Source organism: Protomyctophum parallelum (genome assembly GCF_964188405.1).
Source record: "Protomyctophum parallelum genome assembly, chromosome: 10".
In the NCBI taxonomy this organism is placed as follows: Eukaryota; Metazoa; Chordata; class Actinopteri; order Myctophiformes; family Myctophidae; genus Protomyctophum; species Protomyctophum parallelum.
In genome coordinates, this window is record NC_139704.1 from 857012 (window position 1) to 884983 (window position 27972).

Below are 27972 nucleotides of genomic sequence, written 5' to 3' on the forward strand. Positions count from 1 at the left end.
TAAATAAAGGCTTCTCTGATTTGGAATTATTAGTATCCATATTATTAATTAGTATCACAAGTATGTTTAAACAGTGCCCCCCCACCCCCCCTTCCAAACATTAGTACTTTTATACAAAATGGCCAAACTGACGTCACAGTTGGGTTGCACAGGGTGGAGGTGGAAGGCAGACATCTTCCCTGACCACACTGTGTATAATATCATTCACTGCTGTCAGGCAGCAACCTCTTTATGTCCAACTTTTTGTGTTTTTCCGTAAAACCAACGCCCTACTTGATCATACTACCGTGTCACACAAAAGCATCAAAAATAGAAGATCTGCCAGCTTGAAACGCGCGTGAAGCAACATGTTCTGAGCTTGTAGATCTGCTACTTTTGATATTTCTTTTAATTCCAATCCTGAAAAGTAACAGGTTTGGAACTGTGAGGTTTCCACCCGACGGAGACAATATCATGTTCATATTATTTAAATGTTGTTCACACATTACCACCATGCATTAGTTTCCAACATGAATGCGAACATATGGTGGAAATTAAAATGTATATTTTCGGGGGTTTTATATAAGAACATGAAATACTAATGTAATCATCATGGATCCTTTTAAAGGCAGAGTGAAAACACAACACATTACTTTCGATTATCCTAAAATCAGTCGGGTTTATTTTTTATTCAAATCATTTCATATTTTTTATTTTGATCCTGATTTTGATAATGTTTTTTTTTTTTTTTTAATCTTTGAATTTCCTATCTACTCCATGGATTATATTCTAATTATTTCTGCATAAATTCTACCTTCATTTGTTCCCTGGTGGCATATGTGGATTGAGTTCATCATATTTTTGTCTCAGTATGTTTGCAGAATGAGCTGTAAACATATTGGAAGGTATAGCTTGCTTGTTTCACCATGCCATCGAGTTGTTTGGTAGCAACAGACAACACAATAAATAATTCTAATTTAAATCCACACCCACAGGGCACTGAATTCTATCACCTAAAAGCTGTGTGTAAAATCGTTTTTCTTCTTTACGCTCTTAGAAAAAACATTAGCACCATCATTTGGAATGGGAGTGTAAGTGTACGTGTGACATTTTAGCCTATGCTCCAGATTGACATCTGCTCAGCAGTGGTGGAGAAACAACTTCAAAACTAGAACTCACTGCCCGGAGGGAAGCTTCTAGAAATCAGAAGCAATCACATGATTTGGGTAAAGAAAAACAAAACAAAAAAAACAAGCATAATGACTGGAATCAAAATCTGACAAAACCGTCAAAACTGCGACTAATCCCATGGCTGAATTAACTTGAGCCCTACATGCTTCGTCGTGAGATGGATGGCGAAAATAGGTGATCTACGAGGTTACAGCGTGCCAGGGTGCGCTGTGAGCTTGCAGATCTGCTATTTTGGAGAATTTCTTTCGAGGTTTGCGCCCAAAGTATAGAGAGGACAGGTTTAAAAGTGGTTAATATGTCTGTGTTGCTGCTGTGGTGCTATGCAGGGATCCAATCCAAACCACGTCCATGTCTCATTCGGCATGAAGTCTTAAAGCAGCCGTCCCAGGAACACTGGTACTGTTCTGTCCAGAATGCGTCGCTGACGTCCAATCAGTTCTACCAGAATAATGTATTTTCCACCGGAAGAAAAGAGAAGTTTGTGTGGTATTAATGCTTAAAGTGGCTAATGGGTTAAATGACCTACTGGATATTAAATAATCCACCAGTCACTATGACCGGTGGGATACAAGGTTAGGTTTGTTGCCTTTGCTACCGAGACGGAGGTGAACAGTTCCAGGACATCTCAAAGCTTCTCCGCCAAGAGAGAAGAACAGGACATCTACTACCAAACAAAGGCAGAAGGACCAGGGTTCTCAAACCTTCTCCTCCAAAGAACAGGGGGAAAAAAGGACATCTTCAAACTTCTCCACCAAGAGAGAAGACCATGACATCTCCAACGTTCTCCACAAAGAAAAGAAGAAACGGGACATCTGAAACATTCTCCATCTAAGGCAGAAGGACAGGGGTTCTCCAAACCTTCTCCACCAGAAGCAGAAGAACCGGGCCCAGCAGTCTTAATACTGGTATTGGGGTTTTGGTGAACTCTTAACTTTATTTCTGGGTTAGCCACTACATGTATCCATCATGGCTCACATGCTAGCATCATGGCTAGCCTTTCAATTGAGATACACAACATCATAGCTGATCAATGTTAGCGTCAAGCTTTGTAGCTTTAAGTTCCTCAGCTAGCTGGCCGTTGACGTCCCAAGGTTCACTTCCAACATGTTCCGCAAGCTAGCGTTAGCCGCTAAGAGGCCTATGGCTAGCGAGCGCTGGGTTATTAGTGTTGGCGAACTAGTGTTAACTTCGCAGCGCTGGGCTGTGGTTGCTTTTGTCCATTTCTTTATTTGCGTCCTTCATCAAGGCAGAAAACACCTGGTGAAGAGACACAACGTTAGTCTCCGCTCCTCAAGAGCAAAAATGAGGAAACAGTTAACACTTAAGACTAGGACTGTCAAACGATTCATTAAAAAAAAAAATATTAATCATGATTAATCATCATTCGAACTATGTCCAAAATATGCGCCTTAACCACTCGGCCATCGGCGCCCCCACCCCCAGCGAGTGAGTGATAACAATGTGAACAGCGTGTCTCCCTGACATTTTAGTCTACTTTTCTCAACGAATTGTCCGAATATAAATTTAGTTATCTATTTAGTTATCATAGCTTCGCTTTTAGTTTTGTTTGTCAGTGAAAAAAGCCAGTCGACAAACATCTTCCTCATAGTTTTTAGTCTACGAAATAAACACTGGATAAACAACGTGACTCACCTGCCCCCAGCGCCGGTTGCCGCTGACCATGTGCGTGTTGGCCATAGCGGTGAACAGCGTGTCGGAGGCCAAGTCTTCGGGCAGCCGGCTGAGGAACTGGGCGATGTGGATGAAGTCCATCTGCAGTAGAACCTCCTGGAACAGCCGCAGGATGCCGAGGCCCGTGCGGAACAGGCTCTCCTCGCCGTCGCGGCAGAACACGTCCCACACACGGCACGCCACGTCCAGCGGCAGAGACTTGCTGTACAGCGTGAAGATCCTGCAAGGGGACCACGTATGGACCAATGGATCAGTCCAACAGATTACACATAGCAGTGGTTCTCAACCAGTGGTCCGCGAGGGGGTTCCAGGTGAATGATGGAGAGTTGTTAACCAAATGGACCCTTATAGATCGTTAACTGTATCGTTAAGTGTAAAATGAATTTTTTTTTTTTAATTTTACGCTCTCAAGTTACATTATTGTTAAACATCTGCATTACTTAATTTATAAGAAGTCTACACAATTAGAGAATGTAGAAGATATTTTGATCAACGTTTGCCTTTTATCTCTCCTAATGGTACCACATAAATACAGCATAGAATTGTGGACAAAATGTTATCCAACAATAACAAAATATTCATAGGTTTTGGGTATGAGAGGCTAAATCTCATCAAATGGTGGTCCGTGGCTCAAATGCAGATTAACACATCGATTGCGCAAAACGCTCTAAAGCGTTTTATTAATCTCGAGCGCCGTCTGCGCATCACGCTCTAAAGCGTTTTATTGGTGTTTTTACTGTATACTGTACATCAACTTCTCTGACGCCCGGACAACACATAATGTAACACCGATCATCTCCAGAAAGATCCGCTATGAGATCCGGGAGTTTAAAAGCCCCCCACCTCCTGAAAAGAGGCCTGGTCTAACCACATTCCAGGCATGCCGTATCCATTACGACGTACTGGGGAGGCGGCATCGCCGTCCTGCACACGGCATAGACCAACGCAGATCAGGGGATCTAAAATGGAGCTACCCATTTTCTAGTGTGTGTGAAATTTGTGAATACACTCGATTACCCTTCCCCTCCTGTTTCTACATGGTTTCTCCCGAGGCATCTCTCCATCGCATTACAGTTTCTTCCCCCCCCCCCACTCATTCACACAGATCCACTCGACACAGCCCTCTCTAATTCTTTCCAACGACAACTCACCGGTCTGCCGCCTCATTCTCGGAAATATAAACCCGTATATAAACCAAGAATAATCTCCAACGGTCGATCGCCATTTCACGCACACGGACAGGTATACGCGAAACGAATGACGTATTCTCGAAGGACCGCCATAGGAGAAGCAGTATACATCTGACCAACTGTCTTTTTTTCGCCGTCGCGTCAGCCATGTTTGGACAAAGAAGCAGTATACTAGGCTAGCAGATATCACACCGTGGAACCCCCCCCACACTGCGAGTTGCGATCGATCGTTTTGCAGTTTGCAATGCTACTCTCATTCTCGGAAAAAAGATTCTCGGCAGTTGATCACCATAATCGCCATAGCGCCTTCGCCAGCCAATTGCAGTGATAAGGCGTCTGGGACGTAATCGACCCGTTTGTAATGGATAACTAATACAATCCTAAGCTGCGGAAGCCATCGTGTTGTCTGTCATTTTGTCGAAATCACAGCCAGCCGGGCTACGCTTATCGCTCCTGTGGTTCATGTCCAGACATGTCGTGGAACCCCCCCCCCCCCACTGCGAGTTGAGTCGCTCCTGTGGTTCATGTCCAGACATGTCAACCTCTCAAGTCACTGTTATGCTATCGTTCTGAAACGATCTGTTGATTTTGTTTACTGAGACAATGATCACATATGTGCATAGAATCATCATCATCATGACGTTATCATGACAGGCAGATATAAACATAAATAAATTATCATATACATACTACACACTGAATGAAAGCCCTAAATGTCTAATTTTAGGAGGAAAACAAATAAAATACACATATCCCATATACTGTTTGTCAATACTAGACTATTGAATCCATTTCATTTATAAAATTCTCTTTTTCAGAGAGAACTTTAGCCCATTCTGACCTGAGATCAGATTCATACGAGGTTTCCACTGGACACACACTGGTCTGATTAGAGAAAGCATGGACCTATAGAACTATTATTCACAAAATAAGGCATATAGCGACATGTACATACTATATACCGTATGAAACAGAAGACTCTCTGCTTTCATAAGAAAAAAACTAATACTGTAATAATAATAAAAATCACACCCATGTGAAGTGAGCAGTGCAATGTTGTGAAGTGAGCAGTGCAACATTGCACTGCTCACTTCACAGGGGTGTGATTTTCATTATTATTACAGTAGAAGTATTTTTCTTATGAAAGCAGAGAGTCTTCTGTTTCATACGGTATATAGTATGTATAGGCCTTATTTTGTGAATATTTAGTTGTCAGTTCCTTGTCCAATGTTCCTTGTCCAATGTTAACATTGCACTGCTCACTTCACAGGGGTGTGATTTGTATTATTATTACAGTAGAAGTATTTTTCTTATGAAAGCAGAGAGTCTTCTGTTTCATACGGTATATAGTATGTACATGTCGCTATAGGCCTTATTTTGTGAATAATGGTTCTTCAGGTCCATGCATTTTCTGAAATCCTCTCTGGTGGGCGCAAGCTGCATTCAACAGCCAATTACTGACAAACTATACATGGGACCATGTGTATTTGTTTTCCTCCTAAAAGTAGACATTCAGGGCTTTCATTCAGTGTGTAGTATGTATATGATATTATTTGTGTTCATTTTTATATCTGTCTGTCAATGTCTGTCAACTTCAACCTTCCATATCTCTGCTGTTTTTTCAAAAGAGCAGCGTGCAGTGAAAAGCAGGTTTTAGAAAAAGGTCAATATCTCCAGAATGGAAGATGGTAGAATCATATATATTTTTTTAAATTGAAGTGGACTAGTTTGGCTTCCTTTTGATTTATGCAATGTGCGATGTGCTATAAGAGGCCCCTCGCTGTGGGCCCCTAAAAAGTTAAAAAGTCCAATGTTAATCGCTTAGCAGAAGCAATCCTGAGTAGAATTTCAACAGTTAGCAATCAATGTGTTAAATAATGGACCTTGCCATGAAAAAGGTTGAAACACCTGACATACGTAGGTCTGTCACCATTACACATTTAATTGCGATTGTCACACAAATAATTGCGATTAACGATTTGACTGTGTATTTGGCATTGGAAAGTTATGAATAGAAATTATAATTCTGTTTTAGGTTTCGTAATAAAAAAGTGCACAGGGCACATGTTTCTTCACCTCTTGCTCTGGAATGTTGACCCCAAGTACTTAAAATCCTTCACCCCACTGTTCAACTTGCATTGTGTCTTACAGCTAACCTTCATTCCTCTCCTTTGCAGGGAAAGAACAGACAGGGGACAACTCACCAGTCAATGAGATAAAGGTCAGGGGTCAGACTGTTGGTCTGGAAGTGGTTGAACAGATGAGGAAGATTCTCCTCGAAGAACACCTCGAATGCCGCAAAGTACTTTAACATCTGGAGGACAGAGAGAGAGAGGAACAATATAGTAAAGTACTTTAACTTATGGTTAACATCTGTAATATATATATATATATATATATATATATATATATATATATATAGTTAGGCTAGATTTATACTTGCTTACCAGTGGGGGGGGGCCCAACCTACCCAATCTACAAGGTCACAATATTTTGTGAGCTTGCTTGCTGCGTTGTTAGCTTGTAGATCGGTTGTTTTTTGGTGAAAGAATTTGGTGTAGATTGAAAAAGAACACACCAAGTACAGTGTAACTCAGGTCCAGAGGGTTTAAGCCACTTAGACCTGTTGTAAACTATAGACGGTTATACTGTTCAATCCAGGAGCTACCTCTGTGTGTGTGTGTGTGTGTGTGTGCATGCTTGCGTGAGTGCACATACCAGTTCGTGGTCGACTCTGAAGAAGGCCATTTGACAGGGCTTGTTGAGCAGGTTAGCGAAGGTGATGAAGGCCTCAGCCTCCTCCAGGTTTAGAATCAACACCGCAGCAATGAATGACATGCCTTGCACCTGCACACATGCACAAAGAGGCGCGCACACACACACACACACACACACACACACACACACACACACACACACACAGTTAAGAGGACAATAGCATGTAATTGGGGCAGCACGAGTGGGTGTGTGAATGTAATGCACAATCATTGTAAAGCGCCTTGGCACTACATAAAAGCACGATCTACCATGGGCATGTTTTCCCTTAGAAAAACACTCAACATTAGAAATAAAATATGTACAGGTCCGCTCTGTTTGAACGTGTGTGATTGTGTGTGTGTGTGTGTGTGTGTTCAGACTCACATATCCAATGTCGGGTCTGTAGCAGGTGTAAGCACCCAGGATACTATGGAGTAAGTCATGGTAGGGACCACCCTGAGAATGAGAGAAAGAGAGAGGGAGAGAGAGTCTGTGTGAGACTATGAGGATATATGTGTCTGTCAGGAACTAATCTCGCAAAAAGCCACCAGCTGACCATATGGACCCTTACAGGTCTGTAACCTTGGAGTTCCACACCAACCGTCATCGATGACATCACCAATAGGAGATAGCACTCACCTGTCCCCAACCACGATGTACACGCAACTAGAGTGACTTCACTCTGACATCACCATTACGTCAAACTCTAAACTGATGCTATTTCTGGAGAAACCGAAACAAGAACGCAGCACAAACCTTCGCTACAGAGGTGACCAACAACCAATGATCTAGTTAGTCATGGGAGGTGACCACGAACACGGTCACGGTAAGGGGTCCCTGCCGGACTGGAGGCAGTGGAAGGTGGAGGGGACGCCGCTGGAGTTCACCCAGAAGAGGCTGAAGGCCAGGGGCCTGTCAGACCCGTGGGCACGCAACGAGGCCTGGAGGTACATGGGGGGCTTTTCGCGTGCCGTGACCCTGTCGGACGTGCTGCTCAGAGGGTTCAAGTGGGGCTTCGCTGCCTTCACGGTGGCCCTGGCTGTGGAGTACGCCCTGTTCCCACCAAAGAACAGCGACCACTGATGTCTCACTGCTTGCCCACAACAAAGGAGACGCAGTTTGAGAAGATAAGTGTTAAAAATCCTCGACATCTATTTGCCTAAAGCAGAGGAGCTTATAGCATCATGCCTAAAGACACTCCTACCGACCAGAAGAGAAAGTGCACTGCAAAACGCTATAGGTTAAACTCCAGCTGCGCAGGGTTTCCTTGTGCTAAATGAATGCCTGCAGTCCCAGCTCTGACCAGTAGGGCCAAGCGCTTCAACATTGGCTAGCTGTTCTGGGGGCTTGGGGATACCCCATTGAGGCATCGTTCAAATTAGCGTCCATTGCCAAATATGGAGATCCCTGATGTCATCGATATGACATCATGCGCCCGCACGCGCACACACACACACACAAGCACATACGCACACACATACAGAGCGTGTACCTTCTGGAATATGTAGAGTGAAGGGAAGGTTCTGGAGATGTCCAGTTTAATCAGGTCCAAGCTGGACTCTCTGTCTGCCAGGGACGCTCCCTCTGAGAACAACACACACGTCACATGTACTTTATTCAAGAAATATAACTAATACTCAAAATAATGTATATAGTATTATTATAATGTATACAGACAGGCTGACAGACAGACAGTTTTCGGTGTCTCACCACTCTCACTGTCGTTGACAGAACTGGTCTCACTGTAGCTCCTACATTTCTCCTTGGCTCTGGACAGAAATATCTCATACAGCTCTGCACAAAACACAAAACACACAATACAACTCAACACTACAGCCAAAATGTATAAGCGTTCTCGTGTTTCAACTGCCATGTTCAAACTGATAATACAACAGATGTTGTTGATGAGGACAGTAGAGAAGTGACCATTTTGGAACTTTGGAAGTGGGTTGTACATTGGACCAGTTTGGAAGAGGCATTGCTTACCAAGGTGCCAACGTGTCTTGAGCATGCCATTATACACCTTAGTTACAAATTAACTGCTTGTGTTTCGTTTGGAAGCCCAGGTAATGTCCATACATTTGTTGCGAGAGGCCTGCAGATTGCAGGAATGAGAGCTAAGGCATTTTGATAAATTCAATGCTTCCTTTATCTGTGATCTGTATCCTGAAACACTTGTTGAGTTTCCCAAGTTTAGCATCTACTATTGTTTCTGTTCAAGAATGTATTATCTTGTTAAGATTTTAACACAAAGATGTTAAATTTGTGTGCGTTTCTGTTTAACCACTTGAGAACTATAGCATCCATATTCTGGAGGCACATTTACTGAAAATAGCCAATCTACTAGCTCACAAGTTCACAACATGTGAGCTTGTAGATCGGCTATTCTTTGGTGAAGAGATTTGTAAATTGAAGCATTATACTTTGTTACACTACAGTCTATGTGTCGTGTTGAGAGCTTGTAGATCTGCTGCAAGTAAAAGTGATTGTGTCTGTGCGTTTCATAAATATTTCAGCAATGAAAAGTATTGACAATGTGTGTGTGTGTGTGTGTGTACCAGGTGTGATGTTGAGTTCGTTGGCGATGGCCAGACTCCACACTCTCCCTCGGACGCTGGGAGGAAGACCGTTCCACCAGAGGTCTCTGACACGACGAGACCCCTTCCTACACACACAAACACTATTTGTTAGATTTAATTATGAGTACCAATCAATTTTCAAAACTTTTCCATAAAATTTCAACCCCATTTAAATTCCAGACATACAGCAATGATACAGTGCAATAACCAGGCTGTGCTATCAATGCTCTAAGACTGACTTTTTGTCACCGGACGACCTGTATGCATTAGGCCGCACTCACACAGCTCGTGCATCACAGCACCACATTTTACCATGTTACATAATGTCAAGTAACACGTTTTTGGGACATCTATTGATCTATTCCAAACCTTTTCCAGGCATGGACGGAGGAGGCAATCTCCTAATTTAGAAATATTCCAGGAATTTCATGACCGTGGTGGTGGAGCTTAACGCTAAAAATGTATTTCACCCACTTCTTTACACATGTAAAACATGGACGTGACAATAGATGGATTCTGGTTCTGAAACATGCGCATGCGTGTGTGCACACATGCACACCCAGAAACGCGTGTACGTACACAGAGTCCCAGTGAGGCAGTATTTCGTTGTTCCAGATGTGGATGGCGTGAGCGATGCTCTCCTCCTGGCGGTACCTCTCCTTCAGCTGGCGTTTCTTCTTCTGGGCCTCCTTCATCTCTGAGAGACACATACAGAGAGGCGTGGACCAATGAGAGACACATACAGAGAGGCGTGGACCAATGAGAGACACATACAGAGAGGCGTGGACGAATGAGACACAAACAGAGAGGCGTGGACGAATGAGACACAAACAGAGAGGCGTGGACGAATGAGACACAAACAGAGAGGCGTGGACGAATGAGACACAAACAGAGAGGCGTGGACGAATGAGACACAAACAGAGAGGCGTGGACGAATGAGACACAAACAGAGAGGCGTGGACGAATGAGAGACACATACAGAGAGGCGTGGACCAATGAGAGACACATACAGAGAGGCGTGGACGAATGAGACACAAACAGAGAGGCGTGGACGAATGAGAGACACATACAGAGAGGCGTGGACCAATGAGAGACACATACAGAGAGGCGTGGACGAATGAGAGACACATACAGAGAGGCGTGGACCAATGAGAGACACATACAGAGAGGCGTGGACGAATGAGACACAAACAGAGAGGCGTGGACGAATGAGAGACACATACAGAGAGGCGTGGACGAATGAGACACAAACAGAGAGGCGTGGACGAATGAGACACAAACAGAGAGGCGTGGACGAATGAGACACAAACAGAGAGGCGTGGACGAATGAGACACAAACAGAGAGGCGTGGACGAATGAGAGACACATACAGAGAGGCGTGGACCAATGAGAGACACATACAGAGAGGCGTGGACGAATGAGACACAAACAGAGAGGCGTGGACGAATGAGAGACACATACAGAGAGGCGTGGACGAATGAGAGACACATACAGAGAGGCGTGGACCAATGAGAGACACATACAGAGAGGCGTGGACGAATGAGACACAAACAGAGAGGCGTGGACGAATGAGAGACACATACAGAGAGGCGTGGACGAATGAGACACAAACAGAGAGGCGTGGACGAATGAGAGACACATACAGAGAGGCGTGGACCAATGAGAGACACATACAGAGAGGCGTGGACGAATGAGACACATACAGAGAGGCGTGGACCAATGAAAGACACATACAGAGAGGCGTGGACCAATGAGAGACACATACAGAGAGGCGTGGACCAATGAGAGACACATACAGAGAGGCGTGGACCAATGAAAGACACATACAGAGAGGCGTGGACCAATGAGAGACACATACAGAGAGGCGTGGACGAATGAGAGACACATACAGAGAGGCGTGGACGAATGAGAGACACATACAGAGAGGCGTGGACCAATGAGAGACACATACAGAGAGGCGTGGACCAATGAGAGACACATACAGAGAGGCGTGGACCAATGAGAGACACATACAGAGAGGCGTGGACGAATTACACCACAGATTAGAGCAAAAATATATAATAATAATAATCTCAAGACTGAAATTTATTTTCAGACCATGTCCCCAATATGTGATTTTTGAAACGTTGTGATAGGGGAACCTCCCAAACCTCGAATCGGTCTACCCCTGTCCTAGACAGGGACAAAAGTCTTGAATTAATAACATGGCGCGCTAATTTTTGGGGTGGTCAAATGGTGTTGTCCCGAAGTTGCCTTGACTGAATGTGTGTGTGCCGAGCCACTGAAGCCATGTACCTCTTCTCTTGGCTCCAGCCACCATCTCCTCATATTCCTGTTTGTGTCGCAGAGCCTCTTCTTGACACTTAGCAGGCAGATTCCTGCACGCACACACACACACACACACACACACACACACACACACACGTAAACACACAACTAAATCAGTTAATATGTTTATGCTATGTTGATGAATTGAATACACAATTTTGTGTTATTATTTTAGCCTTAACAGATGTATCACGTGTCGTTTACATTTCTGACTAATAAGAGTATTCAATCAATCAATGAAGTTAAAATAAATACGTTGGAAGTTTCAGGTATTAATCACTGATCTGACATCTTTTGTTAGACGTTCACATAATGCATACATTACCTACTTTACCTGCTTGGTCAAATAAAAATACAAAGCTAAGTGTCTAATATTTTACATGTATTTTATATGTCTCTTTACGATCATGACATTTCAGTGACATTTTTAAAGACCTTGTCCTGACATGACATCGAATGCAGAGCTGTGTCACGACCATGAAAGTTTAGCTGACGACTGTCATGCAAATAATTGCGACTAATTGTGATTATGTAAAAACTGTGACAGGCCTAATATAAGTGGTAATGTAATAATAATAGTATAATAATGTAATGACAATAGTAGAATGACGTAATAATAATTAACAGTATAAGTGTCTGAGACTCACGGTGGCCTGTCTTCCAGGATCAGAGCTGTGGTGGAGAGGGGCTCAAACTCCAAGTTCCTCCTCTTCCCCGCAGCCACAGGGGGGCGCTGTGAGCACGGCAGCTCAGTAGAGCCCTTTAGTTGGTCCTCCTACACAGAACAACAACACAGGAAGTAATGTTAGATTCAGCTGGTCCTCCTACACAGACCATGACCATAGACATATAAACGGTAGACGCCTCTTCTGGCTCTGGGGCGTGTGTTCTCGAGAGGGGGCAAAGCTTTCCCGAGATTACTTGCGAGCTTGCGAAGCATAGCGGAAGCATGAGCGGAAGCTTGCCAAGCTTCCGGGTGCGTCACAGGCGGACGTTTGGGTCGGACAAGTCCCGGAATAGATGCGCTGTGGCAGCGTGGCGTAGCGTGCCTCGACACATGGCTCCAACAAACTGCAGGGGCCAATAAGGCATCTATTTTTTTAATATCCATGTACATGACTTGTCTGCGCTGCTGGGCAATGGAGAGCGACGTCGCCACATGACGGCCAGCTTGACTATGGTGCATGTACTTTTAAAATAACCATAACTTTAACCGATTTTCAAACGGTTTGGTTTCTTATAAACGTCAGATAATTTTGGACTTTCATGTAAAATAAAACACATCAAGCATCCTGAATCATAGCCACATTGCTAACATTTGCAAAAGCGTTACCAAACAGTTTGTAAATCAGTCAAGATTTCAGCAAGTGTTTTTGTTTGAGCAGATCACCAGCTACCATAGAATGTACCAGAAAAGTTGACTGTTGCAAGATGGCCGCCCCTTTAACTACTAGCTTTTAACTACCAGTGTATGATTAAAAACGGTTCTGGAGAATGTGATGGAAGTGATTCCTGGTTCCCGGATCCCAACCCTACCCATGATTCACCACTAGGTGCTAAATGGTACACAAAACATGGAAATGTTAGTTTTTCTCATTTGTCTCCATGAAAAACAACATTTTGGTGCATGAATGTCTGAATGTGTGTGTGTGCAGCCAACCACAGACGCTGTCTAAGCAACCAAAAGTGCACAAGTGTGCTTTTTTTGTGCATGTGTATGCACTTGGATATTCCCTATTTAAGCCACAGAGAGAGAGAGAGAGTGAGAGAGAGTGTGTGTGTGTGTGTGTGTGCATTTGACAGAAGATATCACATGAACAGCTGTTTAATCCTGTAATGCGGTTCAGTAAATAACCACCAGGGGGCCCCCAAAGGAAACAACTTTCCACTGGTGAGTAAGACTGCAGTAGTTTTGTCAAATATTTTACACTGTGGTCACAAATCAAACACATAACAGACTCTGCAAAGTTCAAATATGGCTATAGCAACACGCCTGGAGGGACCTCTTAATCCATGGCGTTTTAGGGCTCTTGATTTTTTCATGCCAAGGTCCCCTTAGCTGAAATAGAGATGAAGCAGAGAACCCCCCCACCCTCACCCCACCCAAACACAATTCTGTTAAGGCTGTTATAAAGGGTTGTATATCGGTAAAGAACAGATACTGAAGCTGTAATCTCTTCTCTCTTACTGTACATTCCTCCTTTCCTATGGCCTCACCTCTTCTCGCTCCTGTGTGACGTGTCCTAACATCTGTGCCGTCTGGCTGACTTTCACCTCATGACTCATCAGGCTGGAGTGTGTGTGTGTGTGTGTGTGTGTGTGTGTGTGTGTGTGTATTACTGAGGACTATAAGCTCCCACAAGTATAGTGGAAATTGAGAAATCGACATTGCGAGGACCATTTTCCTAAAAGAAAGCTGTTTAGTGTTTAATCACTGAAAGGATTATTTCAAAGATACGTTTACTAGGGGAAAAAAAGATCCAGGTTGGATATTAAAGATTGGACATTTAGAAGTTAGGCTCAGATGATTAGAGTTATATACCCCGATTTGTGTCGTACACAAAATAGACGATCTACAAGCCTGTGGGCTTGTAGAGCTGATGTTTTCCGGCTTTAGGCTAATGGCATTAAGGTTGGGCGATATGCCAATTTTTTTCAACCGCCCATCGTCTGACAAATATTCGCCGATTAACGATGTATTCGTGTCATAAAAGTAAAGTGAGAACAGCTCACTGCAGGTCGCAAAAAAGCCAGATCTACAAGCTCTCAAGGCGCCGCATCCTGCCTGTTTTTGCAGCTCCGTTCGCTAGGCGTTGAGAGCTTGTAGATCAGTCTGTTTCTGCAGACCGCTGCGCAGCTGCGCACCCAGGGTAACTTGCTCCCTTGCTACCCCGCAACGGCGGTCCGTCGGAGGCTCGGAGCGGAGCAGCGGAGCCCACAAGCTGCTGCGGCCTGGCTGCTGCTGATCTACAAGCTCTCAAGGCATCGCGTCCTGCCTGTTTTTGCAGTGCCGTTCGCTACACGTTGAGAGCTTGTAGATATGTCTATTTTTGCAGCGTTGTCAATAAAAATAACTTAGATTACAGGCGGATATGAAGTTCAATCAGTGGGTTGCAGCACCAGTAGGGGCTACACGCTAAGCTAACGCTAAGCTAACTTATGATCCCTGAGCCTATACACTTACACTAGTAGACAGTTTTTTTATTTCCCCCCCCGACTTCACCGGTGAGGCATTGGGATTGTGATGAGACACGAGACAGCAGTGTGCATTCTGTTGTGACTGTATATTATTAAACTGCATGGGTCTGGACTCCGGAGCTTAAACAACATGTAGGCTACATCCTCCCAGCTCCCAGCCTTTACTCTGGCTGGCGGCTGCCGTAAGTGCCGTGCCCCGGTGCCCGATGCTGCTGAGTGCGGGGACTGTGGGAGCATACATTATAACGGGAGGAGGTGATTTCCACCCGGCCGCTGTTACTACTTTGCTGGGCCAAATTGATTCACATGTTGCTCACACTTTACATGTTAATTGGGCTAAATCGTCCCGAGAAATCGCCTAATAAAAATATTCGGCGATTGGATTTGTATATTCGCGATTGACGATGTATTCGTATCGTCACCCAACCCTAAATGGCATTCATAAAATTGCAATGCTAAAATGTTGATGTCCTCACAAGTATAGTAATACAAATGTGCACACGTGGTTGTTTGTCTTGAATCTCACACACACACACACACACACACACACACACACACACGGTTCTGAATAGTCAAAGTACATTTCCAAGTGTCTTCCAAGGTGCTGAATCAGAGTCTTTCTAATCACCTTCCAACAGCCGAGCGTAGCACTTTTCATGGCAACCTGCTAATTTTGACCTAGCCTTGACGAGCATGCAGTCTTGTCCAAAGGATACAATGTAATTTAGATTGCATGTGATGTAGACAGATGCCAGGATCATTATACACTGTAGATCAGGGTATATTATATTATTATATTGCTATATTATTATATGACAATATAATGTTATATCATTGACCTAAAAGGCGGATAGTATGATAATTAAAAAAAAAAGTTATTCCTATGTCTTTTTCAGAAATGACTTTGGACACGTGGAAAACTTTAGTTAAACATGCAGATCACGTACTTCACCCGAGTTAAACCATATCTTCTGATATTTTAATGTTTTTAAATGAAATATAATCGCATACTGTGTTTTTTTTTTCATTAGCCGAGCGTGACAAAATAGGCTACAGCTTGTTGTTGTTAAGCTGCTGCTCTGAACTCGCGTGAACGGTAAAGATACCAAGGTAAGCAACAGATCTACGTCCCGGACCCATACCCTGGAGGGATGCAACGTTCTGATTGGTTCACAAAGACACAACTTTCCGTTTCAGAGTGAAACTTCAAAGTGAAATGCAAATGCATTTCATTTCACTAGGTCTTTAAATACTGTATCTTACTATTCTTACCCAGCAGTCAAAACACATAAAACTTCTATATCTATAATATGGAACGACAAAGACAGACATTGAAGTTGTGTAAATGGCACAGGCACAGGTTTACTTTGACCTGATTATAGATCACTAAATCCGTGATTCCACGACAACAATTTTTTTTTTTGATTACATTTCAGTTGATCAAATAGATTTATGAATAGACCCGTAATTATATGACCATAAGCAAACATCATCATGAGACCAGAAGAGACATTCTTCAGACGAGCTGCAGTGCTCCATGCTTCAGGTCACATGATCATCAGCTACACGATTCACAGAAACAGAGTGGTTGGGTTGTACTGTAGACAGAGCAGGGGTCTTCAACGTTTTTCAGCCCAAGGACCCCTTAGCTGAGAGAGAGCTGAAGCAGGGACCTTCACTACATAATGTATACAATTGTGTTGCAGATTAAACTTTTTTCATAGATTTCATATTCATTGGATTGTTAATTCATGTTAATGGTATTTTCAGAGACTTAAACCACTTAAACTGTCAAAACTTGACCTTTCACTCTTTTTTCCCTCTACACTAAACCTCTTTGCCGAAAATTGCCGATCTACAAGGTCACAACGACTCACAGTGCGAGGATTGGGGTCCCCAGAAATGCAGTTCATATAGTGCAGTGGTTGTCAACCTTTTTTCACCAAGTACACAAAAATATGGGAACCACCAAGTTAAAATACAGTAGCGTACACCTAAACTAACTTATGCCATCCTCCTTCACGCAAGGCAAATTCTGTGTACCACCAAAAGGGGTCGTTATAAGTACCACTAAGGGTACGCGTACCATAGGTTGAGAATCACTGATATAGCATCACAATCATTTTAACCACTTTAACCATATGATATACTTCGGCTATTAAATAGCAGATCTAAAAGCACGTAGATCTGCAAACGCACTCTAAAACCACGTAGATCTGCAAAAATAAAATAAACCCGAGATTTCTCGGATTGGCACACAGGGTTGCAAGCACGAATCCCGAGAAATCGCGGGTTCGGCACAGACTGGGTTAATTGTTTTTTACCACCTTAAGAAAAAAGCTGCTCTACAAGCTCACATCGCATTGTTCGTGACTGCTTTGTTAGCCAACTGGTCAGATGGGTTTTGGTAGCTCGTCTGTCTCATTCACACATTTACAAACAGTAAATGGTGCATTTATATAACGCCTTTATCCAATGATTGTGCATTACATACATGTCACCCATTCACACACACACACACACACACACACACACATTAATACACCAATGGCGGAGGAAACCATGCGAGCCACCAACCTGCTCATCGGGAGCAATTAGGGGTTCAGCGTCTTGCTCAAAGGACACTTCGACACCAAATCTGGTGGAGACTTGGCTGTAACTGCCTGGGAAAAGCGTCCACTCTACCCCTGAGTCACTGCCGCCACGTCACAGGTCCAAGCTGGACGCTATTGAATGAGTAAATCTTGTGTAATGAGTGAATGGATTTCTGTGTGTTTGTGTTTATATGGGGGGGCTATGGGGGGGGATTTTGGACACCAGCTGGGGCTGCAGCTGTAGAAAGCAAAAAGGGTCTGCCTAGCAACCACACACACAGTATGTATTTTATCAATGAGAGACGATCCACTTGTAGATCTGCTAAGATTGAGGTTTGTATTACTATACCAAAGTACACACACACACACACATATATATATAAAATACAAACCTATGTGTGACTGTGTGTGTGTGTGTGTGTGTGTGTGTGTGTGTGTGTGTGTGTGTGTGTGTGTGTACCTGTTGTTGTGGTGAGGTGGGACTGGGAGGGTCCTCCTTCGCTGTCTTCCCAAACAGCCGCCACCCTGTTGCGTTCTGGCATGGAGGCACCTTGGGCTCTTTGGTTTTCCTAGTGAACAGACTCCTGGAGAACACAGGAGAGAGAGAGAGACAGAGATACGAGTGAAACCTTTCCTATAGTGAACAGACTCCTGGAGAACACAGGAGAGAGAGAGAGACAGAGATACTAGTGAAACCTTTCCTATAGTGAACAGACTCCTGGAGAACACAGGAGAGAGAGAGACAGAGATACTAGTGAAACCTTTCCTATAGTGAACAGACTCCTGGAGAACACAGGAGAGAGAGAGAGAGAGAGACAGAGATACAGTGACAACAGTACAACTGATATTATATAAAGCTGTGCATTGTGTCGTTATATTGTGATATTGATCTCCTTTGGCCTTGGGTCTCTGAAGTAAAGATTGCATTGAATTGATAAACCAGTCGAACCGGGGCAATGTGAGCTGACTGGAGATCAAGGGATGCACAGAAACACCTTTCAGCAATGTGACCCAGAAATAGTGAGCCAAGGTCGTTGTCAGCCACCCAAACCCAATGTAGTGTTTGTTCTCTAGTAATGGCTCAAGAAGACAGGTGTCATGACCGCTGCCCTAAACATGTAGTGTTGCTGTTAGTAAACCAAGTTCCCGTCTACATGAAAAAGGAGGAGGGCACCCTCCATGTTTAGTTTTTTTTTGCCAAATGGGTTCCCATATTGATTCTCTACTAGTGGCCAAACATTGGGTCCTGATCCATTTACTACTTACCATACGATATTTGTCAGGTAAATCAGTGAGACAATGCTGAATCTTGGTCTCAAAGGTGTCCTAGGGTGTCCTAGGGTGTCGTAGCACCCTAGGGTGCCTTGACACAAGCCCAGGGGTGCCTTAGAAGTTAGAATACTTTGATAATTTCAGTTTAACCACTTAGACCCTCAATACTACCGAATTAAACTGCACTTGGTGCGTACTTTTTTTTCAGCCTACAGTACCAAGTCTCTTCACAAAAATAAGGGCCAAGTAGCACCAAGTATTCAAAAAGTGCAGAAAATGTACACAATGACCCGCACACCGTCTGCACTCGCAATGCCAATATTTACACTTTTATTATTTAAGTTTCAGTTTTGGTCATAGACTTCTTCTGGAACCAGATGCCAGTCATTGAGCACATTTTGTGCATTTGAATACGTTGATCCCTGCCTAGTACCCACCCGTCTCTGAGCCAATCAGGTGTGCAATGTGCATAACAATAATAATAAAACTTTATTTGTATAGCACCTTTCATGACATGAAATGCAGCTCAAAGTGCTTTACAGAACAATGGAGAATAAAAGAAAAGCAAGGCAACGACATTAAAAAACAAGCAGTAATGCAATACAGTGAGAACATGAATAACAAAAAAATTAAAGATCAATTAAAAGCAATGTTGTAGAAGTGGGTCTTGAGCTGAGCTTTAAAAATGTCTACAGAGGCTGCCTGACGATGGTACAGTGGGAGCTTGTTCCATGCCGTCGGCCCGTAGAAGCAAAAAGCTGCTTCCCCGTATTTTTTTGTTGCCATTTTCTTAGGCAAAGCGAGCAGGCCAGCAGTGGAAGACCTTAGGGGGGCGGTTTGGGACATATTTAGGCAGGCAGTCATGTAGGTAGGAAGGTGCGAGACCATTGAGAGCTTTATAGACAAGTAAAATAATTTTAAAATCAATCCTAATCCTGGAGTAATATGTTCTCTCATCTTAGTTCTAGTTAAAACTCTGGCTGCTGCAGTCCTGAAAAAAGTGCATTGCAGTAATCAAGCCGAGAAAAAACAAAGGCGTGGATTAGCGTTTTTGCATCGTCCAAGGACAAATAGGCTCTTCGTGCAATATTTCTAAGGTGAAAAAAGGCAATCTTGGTAACATGATTAATGTGTGAATTAAAATTAAATTCAGAATCAATAATAACCCCCAGGTTCTTTACTGTACTGTTACTTTCTACAGTCAGGTTGCCAAGTCTGCTTATTATTGATTCTTTCTGCTCACTAGAACCGATTATGAGAACTTCTGTCTTATCCTCATTTAGCTTGAGAAAGTTCTCACTCATCCAACATTTGATGCTAGACAGACAGGTCAACAGCGGGTCTAAAGCACAGGGATCATCTGGAGCCACAGAAAGATATAGTTGGGTATCATCAGCATATAAATGAAAATTGACTCCGTGATTGGTAATGAGTTCGCCCAATGGCAGACGGCAGTATGTACAAGGAGAAAAGCAGAGAGCCCCAAGCATCGAGCCCTGTGGAATACCAGAACTGATGTCGTGTTTGTCCGAGTCAAACTCGGCTAGATTGACAAAGTAACTTCTATTTGATAGGTAGGAGGAAAACCAGGACAGGGCCGTACCAGACAGGCCGTACCAGTGCTCCAGACGCTGTATTAAAATTGAATGATCAATCGTGCTGTTTCTGTGCTGTGACCTTTCCTAAAGCCAGATTGGAATTTGTTGTGCACAAGACTTTGCATAAGTCTTTGTTTCCTATAAACACCAAGTAAAAACGTTATTTCCAGTCCTAATGGAAACCAGTTTTCCTCGTGACATACTGTGTCTTTGGGGGAAAGACTTACACATTTACGTACCGTTAATATGAAAAAAGGTGCTAGAAAGTAACAAATGCAAATTCCGGGGTGCCGTGGATGAACATGTTATATGTGACCTGAGACAAAAAAAAATTGAGAAGCACTGCTCTAAGTACGGCTTGGGCACCGCTGACAGAATAAACCACATCAGCGAGAAATAGATAATGAAGGAGAGAGGAAATGCGTGTGTCCCCCCCCCCCCCATGCGTTCTGGAATGTGGAGATCTCAAACTCCACGTAATATTAACGTTATTTTAATCAAGGACATGAACAATTCAAATGGGCAATAAACAGAATATGGATCCATGATGTTGTTGAACTGTGTTATTAATGGACAATATGGAGGGCAGGCATGTTTAATAATGAGGAGGAGTCCAGCTGTGTGTTCCTGTCTGCCAAACCGTTTGCGTGTCTCTCTTTCAGACTGTCTAAGTTCTTGTCTGTCTGTCTGTCTGTCTGTCTGTCTGTCGAGACAGCAGAGTTAGGGATGCACCAATCCGATACTCGTATCGGAGATCGGCGCCGATCCAGGCTAAAATTCTAGATCGGGTATCGGATCGGTGGCCGATCCATTATCCGATCCGATAATTATGTGTAATTACAGTATGAAAACAACTCTACCTCCTCTGTGACACAGCAGTGTAGTATTGACAGTATAACATGTGGAATGCAGCCAGGCTAGCCTGCTCACACATTAACCTGGTCTAATTGTTGCACAGTTATTTAATAAATAATTCAGTGCATTTATATCTGTGTTTGTTACATTTTGTTTTACAAAGTTGGGAAAGTAATGTTTAAGTCAAGCCTTGATGTTGCCTTACACAAAATAATGATTCCAGACTCCACACAGTGAGGCATACAGCTTAATAGGTTATTACGTTTCTTTGTGGGGGGTATCGGATCGGTACTCTGTATCGGCAGATACTGGACACCCATGTATCGAAATCGGTATCGAATGCCAAAAAGCCGGATCGGTGCATCCCTAAGCAGAGTGTGACATTGTGTCCAGCTGTTGAGGTCTGAAACCACCTAAAACATGAAATGAAACCCAAATGAGGATTTAAACCCTCAACTCTTCCTGTATTCAGACTCAGTGAATCGTTGGGGTTGTTTCCTGTCCCAGTCAGATGGAGAAATGGAAGAAGAGTGACTTTGTTTGTTCTCACACGCGCGCACACACACACACACACACACACACACACACACACACACACACACACACACACACACACACACACACACACACACACACACACACACACACACACACACACACACACACACACACACACACACACACACACACACACACACACACACACACACACACACACACAGTCAATTAGTCAGGCAGGTCATTTAGCCTGTCAGTCACACAACAAAAGGCTGTAGTTACGTGCGAAATGGAAGGCTGCGGGTGATCTGTAAATAGACACAGTAGAAGCTGCATGTGGACTACTGTGTACAGTGTACTGTGTACAGTGTACTACTGTGTACAGTAGAAGCTGCATGTGGACTACTGTGTACAGTGTACTGTGTACAGTGTACTACTGTGTACAGTAGAAGCTGCATGTGGACTACTGTGTACAGTGGTGGAAAGTAATGTAACTACTGTAGTGTACACATATTTTTACTCAAAGTATGAAATAGTCTGTTAGATGTACAAGTGCGGTATTCAATATTATTTTGAGTAAACCACAAAAGTGTACAAAATGTAAAAAGTATATGAAAAATCACTGGTTGTAGGTCTGAATTGGTTTTGTAATAATGAGAGAGAGAGAGAGAGAGAGAGAGAGAGAGAAGAATAGAGGCAGAGAGGAGTCTGGTATGGGAACTGTCTGACCTCAACCACAAAACACTGCAGTGTTGTGCAGACAGCTCAGAGGTCCAAATGGACCCTTACAGGCCTGGAACTCCCAAGAGTTACAGGCCCTGTTTAGACGGCAACGTTCTCTAGAGAAAATGGCAAAATAGAACATCAGATGTGCCTTCCGTTTAGACGGCAACGGCATAACCAGGGTTTGAAGACGTTAACAGTGAAATAAGTTAAAGTGAAAAGCCCTTCCAGAGTGGAAATCTTTGAAAACGCTGCCATGTAAACGGGGTAACACGGGGGAATCCGCAAACGCGTGAGGTCATGGTTCATGGCTTATTACATTATTACTTATTACGGTGCTGCAGGCCACAGACAACCAACTAACTCCAGTGGGTCGATTTGGGTCCATTTCGTACTGCTCTGTCACGGGGGTTGCTTGCCATTAAAAATGTTTGAGAACCACTGATCCAGGACCAGGACATAATGCAACAGATGTGGCAGTAGAAAGGCCACAGAATTGTAAAAGAAAATCCTAGCCACCCCCACTACAACCAAGGACTGTTTCAGATGCTACAACATGACAAGCACTTCCAGTCATCCACAAGACCAATGGCAGTACAGGCTACTTGCCACTGGTGATCAGGTTTATGAGAGATTTACACTAAATAGGCCTGTTGCACATCTTCCTAATCACACGGACGGCACGCATGCACGTTCATCCTGTATCCTGTATGGGTTCGCTCTCCCCTAATTGGATTAAATTTGTATCCTGACCTGAAAATGCAATTTCTGTTTACTGAAGAGCCAGAGAGACGGGGAGACCTCTGTAACTGGGGGGGGGGAGGGAAAAAAAACACTCAATAACAATGATTACCGGAATCATTAAAGGTGAGCGTGTGAGCATGTAGATCAGTAGCCCCATATGTGCCCTCAGCCCCGGCTTACGCTCATCCTGTAGCTCCGAGATGAGGTCACACACAGTTACCATTCCACTGCGTTTCAGAACTGAAACCAAGGAATTTTACTTGTGTACTCCAATATCGTCATTGTCAGGCGGAAACCCTGACAATGGACTTTTTGTGTATTTTCCGTAAATTAATGCCCTACTACATACTACAGCGTCCCACAAAAGCATCAAAAGTAGCAGATCTGCAAGCCTGTAGATCTGCTTCTATTTTTGAATCCTGAAAAGTAACAGTTTCCACCCGAAAGAGACTATATATGAGAGAGAGAGAGAGAGAGAGAGAGAGAGAGAGAGAGAGAGAGATGCACTGTCTGATCAGTTACAATGGAGCTGGGGCATGATTAAATAGAGGATATGATCTGGTTTCTCTCTCGACATCTGTCCTCTCTGGTTCTACAATAAAAGCATGCATGTGTCATCTCAAATTGCATCAGCCACTTTCCTCTCTCTTTCTCATCCTCTCAGTTTAAGAGAAACCATTAAGACTAAAGAGTGTTTACATCTTCTCTACAGGTCTCACTGCATCATACAGGTGTCTGTCTGTCTCACTGCATTGTACAGCCATTGTATCCATCTCAATGCATCACACTGTGTCTCACTGCATTGTACAGGCGTGTGTGCGACTGTGCGTGCGTGCGTGCATGCCAGGATTAAAATGTGTGTGTATGTTATGCCCTGTATATTGATATTCCCCGGGGGCGGCCGGGACACATGTAGGGACACATGTAGGCATGGTAATTGGTAACCCACAAAACCACGAGTGTGTGTTTTTGAGAGACTGTGTGTGTGTGTGTTGTATGTTTGTCTAACCTGGTGAAGAAGTCGGCGATCCCGAACCTCTTTGGCATCAGCTTGTGTTCCGAGGCGTCGCTCTGTTCCGAGAGGTTATCCGGAGCGCTCTGCCGCCGGCCGCCTGGCTCGAACGCTTCCTCTTCTCCAAAATAAAAGCCTGCTGCCCCTTCCCCCTCTTCGGGGGACAACGGGGTAGCATCGCAGCTCAGCGACACCGTGACACTGGGGAGGTTAGTCCTCAAACTCTGAGGTCTGGTGGGAAAACTGAAGTCTGCGTAGCCTTCTTCAGAGCCTTCTTCCTCCTCATCTTCCTCCTCATCCCCTTCCTCCTCCCTGGGGATGGGCTCTGTGCCGTGGCTGTCGCTGGTGAGGTTGGAGAGGGTCAACGGACAGGACGAGGGGAGTTTGGCACTTAAATCATCCTGGGTGGGAGGAGGGCCCTCCTTAGGAGAAGGGTCCAATGCCTCTTCCTCCTGGGTGGGTGGAGGGCCCTCCTTAGGAGAAGGGTCCTGGGTAGGAGTAGGGCCCTCCTTAGAAGAAGGGTCCTGGGTGGGAGGAGTGCCCTCCTTAGGAGAAGGGTCCTGGGTGGGAGGAGGGCCCTCCTTAGGAGAAGGGTCCTGGGTGGGAGGAGGGCCCTCCTTAGGAGAAGGGTCCAATGCCTCTTCCTCCACCAGGGAGGAAGGAGGGAGCGAGAGTTGAGTCTGTTGAGCGGTCTCCTCTCCTTCCCCGGCAGGGGAATCGGCGGAGTTCGACCCTCCGCCGTGGTCGTCTTTGTCGCTGCTGCTGCTGCCACCTTGGCTTTTCACACACAACCCGGCTGCTAAACCCACCACAGTCCCGGCGGCTGCGCTTTCTTCCGGCGATTCCCCGTCAGGTCGCCGGTTCGAATCTCGCTGCACGACACAGACCACGTCGAAGGGTACGTTTGTTTTGTTCTGGGAGAAATACTCTTCAGAGTCAGAGTCGGAGGACGAGAGATGGTCAAGTGTGGCGTCCGCTGCATCAGGAAGGTGCAACCCGCCATTCGCTAGTTTTATTAATTCCTTACCATCTGCGTCACACAAACAAACAACAACCGCCGCGGGTTCAGGCTCAGTCCGGGGCTCCGGTAATAAAGCGCCCCCGTGTTGTTCACAGGGGGGCGTGTCCCCGCCCGGCCCAACACTGCATCTGAGGTCATCAACGTCGCCGTTGGGCAGCATCAAGTCCGACACCCCCGGAAACAATTCCACCAAACTGCCGGCGCAGTTCCTCTCCGAGTGTTTGCCCTGCTCACAGGGCAGCTGTGCGTCAGCGTGGGTGAGGAGGGAGGTCAGCGACTCAGTGCCAACAAAGTCTGCACCTGGAGTGTCCCCGTCCCCTCCATTGCTCCCGTCCTCCTTCGCCCATACGCTACTATGGTCCATTCCTGCCTCCTCAGCCGTGCCCGCTACTACATCTTCTCCTTTTCCTCCTTCCAGGGATTCCACAATCCTCCTCCTTTCCTCCTCCGGTGACACAGCAAATCCGTTGAGGAGGACGTCTCCGTCTGAGATCACCCGGCTGTCTGGCACTAGTCGCTCCTCCTGGAGGAGGCATTTCCTCCCATCCTCCTCCTCCTCCTCCTCCTCCGCTGAAACCAAATCCAACACGATGGCGTCGTTTCCGTCCGGACTGCTGCGGCCCCCGTCTCTGTTTACATTCCTGCCGTTGCTGGTCACGTAAATGTGACCTTGTTTCCCCGCGTCTCTTTCTTCTTCACCTTCCACCGACTCCTCTTGACCCCGGTGATCCTCCTCCTCACTCCCCTGGCCTGCATCTGCCCGAACCCCACAGTCACCCTCCTCCTCCTCCTCCTCAGTAACAGCCGGGTATGTGTTGTGGAGGACACTGTGGTCTTTAAGGGAAACAAACACACTGCTTATTAATTTATTATTATTATTACAAATTTAAAATGTAGGCCTTAGAGTGTTTTACAGTAAGCAAGGAAAACATGAGGTAATAGAAATGGTGATCTAGGATAGTGGTTCTCAAACATCTTTGACTCCGGTCACCACTGTAAACAACTTTTTCATCCACGGCACCCCTGAAATATTTGTCATATTACCGGTACGTACATATGTAAATATTTTCCCCAAAACTAGAGAGAATATTTTTGTTTCCATTAGGACAGACTGAAAATAACTTAACCACATAAACCCCAGCATTCCTATTTGGAGGGGAACATTCACCAAAAATAGTACTGTAAACTGTAGACTGAAAAAGAACGCACCAAGTACAGTTTAACTGACTAAGGGCCTAAGAAAAGTGGTTAAACTGAAGTTACATTGATACATTCCAAATATTATCAAAGTATTCTGAGGCACCCCAGGCCCTGGACTTGCGTCAAGGGAAGGCACCCACTTTTAGAAGCCCTGGTCTAGGATCATAGGTATAAACAAATAACCCCAAAAAAGTAAAAAATAACTATAATCTTCTGTACATTGAGACTATACACACCATGCTAGGTCTACAATAACCTGGCATTTGTCTACATCAGTGGTTCTCAACCAGTGGTCGGGGTACAGTCAACCAGTGGACCTTGACGGGGTTTCAGGTGGTCCCCAGCCAAATGATGGAGAGATCCTTATAGATCTTTAACTCCTGAGACTGAGAGCGTACAATGAAACCAAATGGATCATTATTTGACGCTCTCAATAGTTAAATTATGGTGAAACATCTGCATCACTTAATTTACAAGAAGCCCACACAATTAGATCAGAATTGTTATTTTGAACGTTTGCCTGTTATCTCTCCTATTGGTAATATACATCATTTACAGCGTGAAATTGTGGACAAAATCTTAACCAACAATAACAGAATATAAGAGGCTATAAAATCGGTGATCGTGGCTAAAAACAATGCTAAATAAAATAACGGACCTTGATATGAAAAAGGTTGAAAACCACTGATTCCATAACATGCTATCTATGCTATCTAATTTAACTTATTGAGGGTCAACCATGCAGTCACCTTCTCCTTCTTCGTCTCCTCCCCTGTTCTCCTCTCCTGTCTCCATCATCCTCAGCCCCGGACCCCGGCGTCACCGCCTCGACCTCCCGGTGCTGCGCGCTGCTCCGTCGGCCTAGCTCTGCGGTAGCAGCCGGCCCCGCTCCCCGTGCTGGTGTCTTCGTCCCCGGCGGTGGAAGAACAGGAGGAGGCTAACATGTTAGCCTGCTGTAGGCTAATAATAAGTCTTCCACATTATTGAGGTTATACGTTCACCGCGCCGGGGGGGGGGGGGAGGGGGCGATGTTTATTATAGCATATTAAAGCGTTCCGTTTCTTTCTTAGTGTGTCATAATGTGTCGGAATCCTTTTTAGAACGCGTCTTTTTCAAGGTTTTTGTCTTCTGTTAAATCCCTCCGGTATTTGTGTCTGCAGCGCGAGCGCTCCGGCAGCGGCTGGTCGCCATCTTGGAATTAACCCCACGTTCAGTGTTGCCAGGTGTTGTGAGAGAAACAAGCAACCAGGTCTATGGAAACAAGCCCCCTCAAGATGTAGTTATTCTGGTGTAAAGTAAGTACATTTACTGTACAATTTTTAGGTAGCCTACTTACTTTACTGATTTCCAATTTTGTATAGGCTATACTTTTACCCCACTACACCCCACCCAGAGTCAAATGTTGTACTTTTAGGCCTATAGGCCTGTTGGCTGTTAGTTATTTTGTAGATTATTACAAAACTTAAACCACTTTTTCCCCCAAAATATGTTAACCTGTGGAATGGGAGTGTATCTATTTTTTTTTTTTTTTACAGTCTATG

General features: G+C 44.5%; 3 protein-coding genes across 3 annotated transcripts in view; 2 read left to right on the top strand and 1 right to left on the bottom strand.

The window, feature by feature from the left end:
- Positions 1–27972, top strand: part of LOC310865222 (protein NLRC3-like) — a gene marked incomplete at both ends in the record, with an annotated part of 239975 nt that overhangs the window by 84634 nt on the left and 127369 nt on the right. The gene's annotated exons all lie outside the window — the stretch shown is intronic.
- Positions 556–27622, bottom strand: LOC310865319 (uncharacterized protein). Its single transcript, XM_083774355.1, has 14 exons — positions 27181–27622; positions 24208–26065; positions 17969–18092; positions 12364–12491; positions 11684–11766; positions 9968–10085; positions 9368–9474; positions 8520–8603; positions 8302–8393; positions 7194–7265; positions 6771–6899; positions 6257–6366; positions 2824–3082; positions 556–2427 (listed from the first exon to the last, which is right to left on the bottom strand). The coding sequence occupies exons 1-14, from the start codon at positions 27227–27229 to the stop codon at positions 2353–2355; spliced, it is 3288 nt and encodes a 1095-aa protein (XP_083630481.1). The 5' UTR covers positions 27230–27622; the 3' UTR covers positions 556–2352.
- Positions 7531–7892, top strand: ndufb3 (NADH:ubiquinone oxidoreductase subunit B3; the record flags this gene model as incomplete). The annotated part of the gene is made up of 1 exon (XM_083774371.1): positions 7531–7892. Exon 1 carries the CDS (start codon positions 7608–7610, stop codon positions 7890–7892), a length of 285 nt encoding a protein of 94 aa, XP_083630497.1. The 5' UTR covers positions 7531–7607.